Source organism: Leptosomus discolor, chromosome 1 (genome assembly GCF_034619465.1).
Source record: "Leptosomus discolor isolate bLepDis1 chromosome 1, bLepDis1.hap2, whole genome shotgun sequence".
NCBI classification, from domain to species: Eukaryota; Metazoa; Chordata; class Aves; order Leptosomiformes; family Leptosomidae; genus Leptosomus; species Leptosomus discolor.
The window spans coordinates 155,290,949-155,296,948 of NC_141391.1; the positions used below are offsets into that span (position 1 = coordinate 155,290,949).

The 6,000-nt window shown below is 45.7% G+C and overlaps 1 protein-coding gene across 2 annotated transcripts in view; it reads right to left on the bottom strand.

Annotated features, from left to right (window-relative positions):
• TMEM178B (transmembrane protein 178B) overlaps positions 1 to 5,034 on the bottom strand; it is a 220,020-nt gene extending 214,986 nt beyond the window's left edge. For both annotated transcript variants that reach the window (XM_086467880.1, XM_086467872.1), the window contains exon 1: positions 4,653 to 5,034. In XM_086467880.1, coding sequence (XP_086324006.1) covers positions 4,653 to 5,034 — 382 coding nt within the window. The remainder of the gene's footprint in view (positions 1 to 4,652) is intronic.
• Between the last annotated feature and the right edge of the window lie 966 nt (positions 5,035 to 6,000).

A 6,000-nucleotide genomic window follows, 5' to 3' on the forward strand; every position in this document is an offset into this window, starting at 1 on the left:
TGAGTAGTAATTGTCTAAATGGAACAGACTCCACTTATTGTGCAACTTCTTCATCTACTTTATTGTACCTTTATAATTAAATGATGTAATTCCATTTTTTCCTTTCTTGTTCTCCTCTCAACTAGTGCAGGAAATCATCTGAGCAACATTGCTGTAGGATGCAAACAGACTCTGTGGCCTCCAGGTTTTGTTCTGGGTCACTCCAAGTCAGTACAAGGAGCTGGTGAGCTGCTGGTTGCCAAAGCAGGACATGAACTCTGCCTTCTCCCGGCCACAAACGGACACTTACCTGCATTTCAATTCTCTACTTGCTTCGTGGTGGAGGTCCTTGGTTCACTGGGATTTTTTGGTAGGGTGAGGGAATGCTGCTTTTGCTAGAAACTCAGCGGTAAACAGGAAAACAGTGGATCTAGCAGGATATAGTTAATATTCAAAGGGGCATTAAGCAGCAGGGCTACTTAATTCACAGAGGAGACTGGACAGGCGCCTGAGAATCAGAAGAAGCTTAGAGTATTGTACTGAATAAACCCAGAGCCAGTGTTTCTTGAGTCTGCAAGGCTTTAGGGCTCAAGAGTGAAACTCTGGTCCCAAGATGCTAAAAGACTTGATCAGATGTGAAAGCAGAATTGGAAAAACAGCTTTGTAAGCTCTTTCTTTTTGACTGGTCCTTCTGTACAAGAGTGCTTTCCCTCAGTCCAAGTAGCCCGTTCACAGGAATAAAGATTATTCAGGTGAGTAAAAGTTAGCAAGACTGGGCCCTGGGTTTGCATGTTCAACTCCAATAATTTCTTTATTGACTATAATGTCTGTTGGTTTTGGTTTGATTTTTGTTTTTCATTTGTGATGACAAAGAGAACAAATTAACTGCCTAGTTTTGATGCAGCTTTAGAATATTCTTCAGGCCTTTGGTCTCATGCCTGCCTGCCTCTCCCTGAGCATGCTTACTTGTGACAATCTGTTTTAATTCATTGCCTCTTTATCTAATTGTATTACTTTGAAATATGCACCTGGGTTCTATGGAGACATAAAAAAAGGGATAGGAGAAATATAAATAGGATCAACTATTTTATATATGCATTAGTGTCTATTATATCTATACATAAGAAATCTGAAGTAACAGATCTCCAGTTCTTCTAGCAAAATCCAACATAAAGGTTTTGATTTATTTGCCAAAAAGTAAAAACTAATAAATACAGAATATAATTACAGAAGTGACACAGCCTTTTCAGAAACAGTACTGTTTTTTAAAAGCACTGGCATCAGAATACTGCCAAGTACCACAGGGCCTGATCCTGCCACAAGCCATTGCCTACAGCTTGTATTAATTTCAGCAGAGTTCATAAGCAGAATAACTGCAGGGTATTTGCAAAGCAAGTTAGGCTCTTAACGGCCATTTTTTGTCATCCTTTGATAGACAAACCTACCATTCTCAATACTGGAAGTTTTGCCTAGGGAAAAATGTAGGAACCCAAACCATCCTGTGATTCTATGATCTATCTCAAAATAAATGGATCGCTTATATCCTGTCCAGCTTAAAAAAACCCAAACAACCCTTAATAGCATTTACATTCAATTACATATAGCATTACACACAATATTTGGGGCCAGAACCTGCATTAGGTTATCCTGTTCTGGAAGAGGTGTGTTAGATGAAATTAACAGCTGGCAGAGGAAGGACAGTAAAAGGCCTGTGTACCAGTAATATCCTCTTTTATATGGTATTTGCCCTGGAGCTCATACAGAGAGAGATTTCATCTGTGTAGGAACATGTACCCCAGTCAGGGTATTTGATTACTACAGGTAGAGAACATCTGCAGCTCTTCAGACCTGCACAGGGCGTGCTCTGCCCAGGCACCCACTCCTGCAACTCCAGAGAAGCATCTGCCATGGAAGAAAAACTAGAAAGGCAAGGAGGTGCTGTCAGGATGAACCTAGAGTACCTCCCTCATTTTGAACTCATAGCTGTTCTCAAACATTGGTAGCAATGGCAAATGTACTTATTCCACTCTCATCATATAGCTGGGGATCGTAAAGAAACACTAGTAGCTGGCCTTAGGTGGGAACAAGGACACCAGCTGACTGCCCACGTAAATCTGGCTCCTTCTAATTCAGTGATTCCAGTGTACAAGGATTTTTTAACAGATGAGTATCTTACATTACTTTTTGGTAAGGGGAGAGTAGAATCCATTTGTTCTTTTTGATCTACCAAAACATAAAATGGACAAGCAATCCTATAGTATTTCCAGTTTTATTTCTGAGCAAGTCAAACACTCTATTTTAGCAAACTGCCATTATACTTGCTTTTCTATGTTTTAATCTGGAGGTACCAAGGGAACACACCTCTATAGCATTAGTGTTAAGGCGTGTGACTCCTCATCACAGCTGAGAGTTATAGTACAGGTAGATCCTCACTCCAGAAAAAACATCAAACAAACTATAATGTTGTGTTACGAGTTTCCTTCCTTTAACATTTCTCTCAACATACAATGAAGTTTATTAAATGTGTATCAAAAAACCTTTCAAGAAGGCAAAGAGTGACACACACAGATATTCGCACATACCTCCCTTATGTGCACGATTTGCACTTCTAACCTTGGGGCAGCGACTCCGCAAAGTGGCTATCTGGCCATCTGCAGCACATATGTCCAGGAATATGTGTGCAGGAACGCACGCTGTACCTGAGCCTGGGAATCCCTTGCTACCTACCAGCTGAATGCTCTATATTTAGAGTTGGTTCACTACACACACACACATACACACTCATTCACACACTCATACACACACACGAACACGCACAAATTACAGCAGGATCTTTCGAAGACTATCTTCTCCTGCGCTTAACCACCTCATCTTGAGTTGCTGCATTTTCTCTATGGTTAACACCTCGCAGAGCTGCTGGTACACATAACCCAGCGCCAGGCAATTTCAGCAGTTTCTGGCAGGAGAAACGGACGTTCCCGAACCCAGCACAAGGCAGGTGATGAAAGAGAAACTAGCGTTGCTTATTTTAAGATGAAAAACCCAACAACTGAAACTCCATTTGCCAAAGGTGAGTTCTGGTGAGATGTTCGCCCGCTGTCAAGGTTGAACTTCTTTGTTTATGCCCCGAGCACAGGGAGCACATGTGGCAGAGTGATCAGCCCAGCACATCCTCGCCCTCACCTAGTTGGAGAAGAGGAATCCCTCCCTCGGCACTGAAACCAGCAGCAGGGTGCCAGGGTGCTGACAGGCTTTGAACATGTTCACTTGACCATTACAAATGGGACTAAAGCCACCAATTAATTTCATAGGGGTTGTTAAATAGCAACTAGACATCAAGGGTCACTAGCAACACAGACAGGATCCCGACTACTGATAGAGGTCCCCCGCTACACTACCTGTTTGTACTGTTTCAGTGCAAGTCTATACCACGCTACTCACCTCTACTGCTCCCTTGTAAAACATACAGAATAAAAAAAATGTATACATTGGCAAACGTATGTGAGAGTATATCCCTCGTGAATAATTAGCTTTAAGCAATAATTCCACTTGCAATGTCTGAAGAGGGAATTAATGCAGGGAGTTTGAGGTAGAGAACATGCTTAGAAAGCAAGTATTTTTAAAGATTGCATGGTGTAAGATGAAATGGTTTCACTGCGATGAAAATAAAGCGCTGGGGAATCATCTGAATGCAACAGAACAACCACGGGAAGGAAATGTTATTTTGTTGTAGAGAGTAACCATGCCGTGGGTAGCAAAGATGCTGTCATCCTTTACTGAAACCCTCATCATCCTGCAAAAACATACATCTCTTCTAGACAGGATGTTTAGGCTGGGTTTTATGTGCATCTCCCCTTCCTATACTTTGGACCAAAGAAACATTTGAAGCGAACTGACCATCAGCTTGAACTGGTACCTTGGGGGAAAAAAGAAGAAGGACTAAAACCCAAGAAAAATCATAGCACAAAAATGCTAAAGGCAAACAGATGCATCTTCACCCCAAGAGAAAATTATTCCTTTCTAACACTCCTAATAAATTCATGTAATGTTTTGTAGACATTGAAAATATTCCAAAACACAGCTCAGTGTAAACAGCAAGCTGGGTTTCCTCCTGCTCTTTAGCATTTCTCTTTGTTTACTCTCCATTTGAGGACAGAAAAAGCCTACATGTGAGCACTGCAAATGGTGTATTTTGGGACCGATGGGGCATTTGGTAAGGGAATGATGAAATACAGACATATGTAGCCTCCAGTAAAATAATATGTACTTTGCCTGTGTCACCAGGTTTGAACAAAACTAAAAAAAAATATCCAATGTCTGCTATATCAATACTTTTTACTTCTATGTCGAAAATAATCTGATACCATGGTGATGGGCAGGCTATACTAAGCTTAGAGAGACAGAGGCATGAGAGAGACATTCTGGGGTGTGCCTGCTCTCATCCCCACTGCCTTTCTGCTCCCAAACCCTGCGCCTCAGCAGTAGAGATCCTGTGGGAAACTGCCCTAGCAAGGCTTCAGGAGGCAATACCCAACCGGGCCAGTTCACCCATTGCAAGGAGAGGTACTTGGCTAGAGACACCAGCTCCCATCTGTGAGCCCAAATGGCTCTGCTCAGCCTCTGCTCAGCTCAGGAGGGCCTGGCACATTCATTTGGTAAAAAACAGCCCTTACCTTTGGCAATGAGCTCCTCCAGCTCTTGGTCGAATCCTTGTCGGTGGCATTTCCTCCAGAGCCCCATGTTGGTCGAGTTGTACTGTCTCATGCACTCGTCAACTGCGCTCATAGCAAAGATCTGTCTCCTGTTTCTTGCCAAGAGGAGTTTCCCTTCCCAGCGGTCCAACCTAGACCTGCTGGCCCTGAGAGGCAGGTTGTTGTTGGAGTTATAAATGAAGCCAGGATCATTTCTCTTAGTGGTGATGCTCTTGCACCTCTCTCTGTGCTTCCTGGCATCAGTTTCATACCAATGGTCAGAGCAGATTGCCACAGCCAGCATGCCCAGGGCACACAGAGCTAAAGAGAGGCCAGCATACAGCAGTAACCTTCCAGCAGCCATACCTCAGCTTCACAGAAACACCATGGACATCTTCACAACAGGCAAAGCCCTTGAGTGCGAGGTCACACAAAAACCTCCGGAGCAGCTGCTAGGTGTCACTTGGCAGAGACTGCCTCAAACATCCCCAACTCCCGTGGCTCACATCGACGCTGCGGAGGGATGCTGACAGCGCTACAAAGTTCTGCCCTGGAGGCAGTCCTGGAGTCTCATCTGCCTCTTCCCCTCTGCGGAGGAGACCTGGCGAGGCGAAATGCAGCCTTCCACCTCGAACGGGAGCAAGCCAGGGACCCACCTATACAAAGATGTCCTGCTCCCCTCACCACGAGCACCCGAGCAGCAGGGGCCGAAGGGAAATATCCCCCTGAAGAGACCTGAAAGCTACGGCTGATCAGTCCATTAATCTCTTTCAATCTGGCCAGCTCAGAAATCCAGAAGAGATGGCTTTCAGATCAGCAGGCTCACCACAGCATCATCACAGGACAGCAAAGTTCAACAGCTAGAGATCTCCCGCTTGCAAGCCGCTGGTTATCCCCGTTTCAGGAATAGGTGAGTTGCCTTTTCTTTGTCAGTGGCTCAGCAAGAGCACATCACCGTCTGGGCTGGCGGTCGCTTGCTCGGGTTTAAAGCGGGGTCGAAGGGGAGGGAGCAAGAGGGGGAGCAATCTGTTGTTGTTGCTGCTGCAGCCGCGGCTTTAAATCGCGGCTAAAACATAACCTCCCCGGCTGGATCTGGGAACGCAGGCGTGCCCAGGGCTCTCCCCCAGCGGGCTTCGCCGACAGTCACTGGCAGCTTGGCTTCGGCAACACCTCGGCTTCTCTCCGCCAGCCCTGGCCATTCACTCGCCCGCTTTTGTCGTCGGCACTGTCATCCGGGCAGCGTAACGCCGCGCTCCCTTCCCCCGGAGCGCCCCGGCAGCGCTTCGGCTCTCCCGGCGCGGCGGCGGCGGCGGCGGCGGCGGCGGAGCGG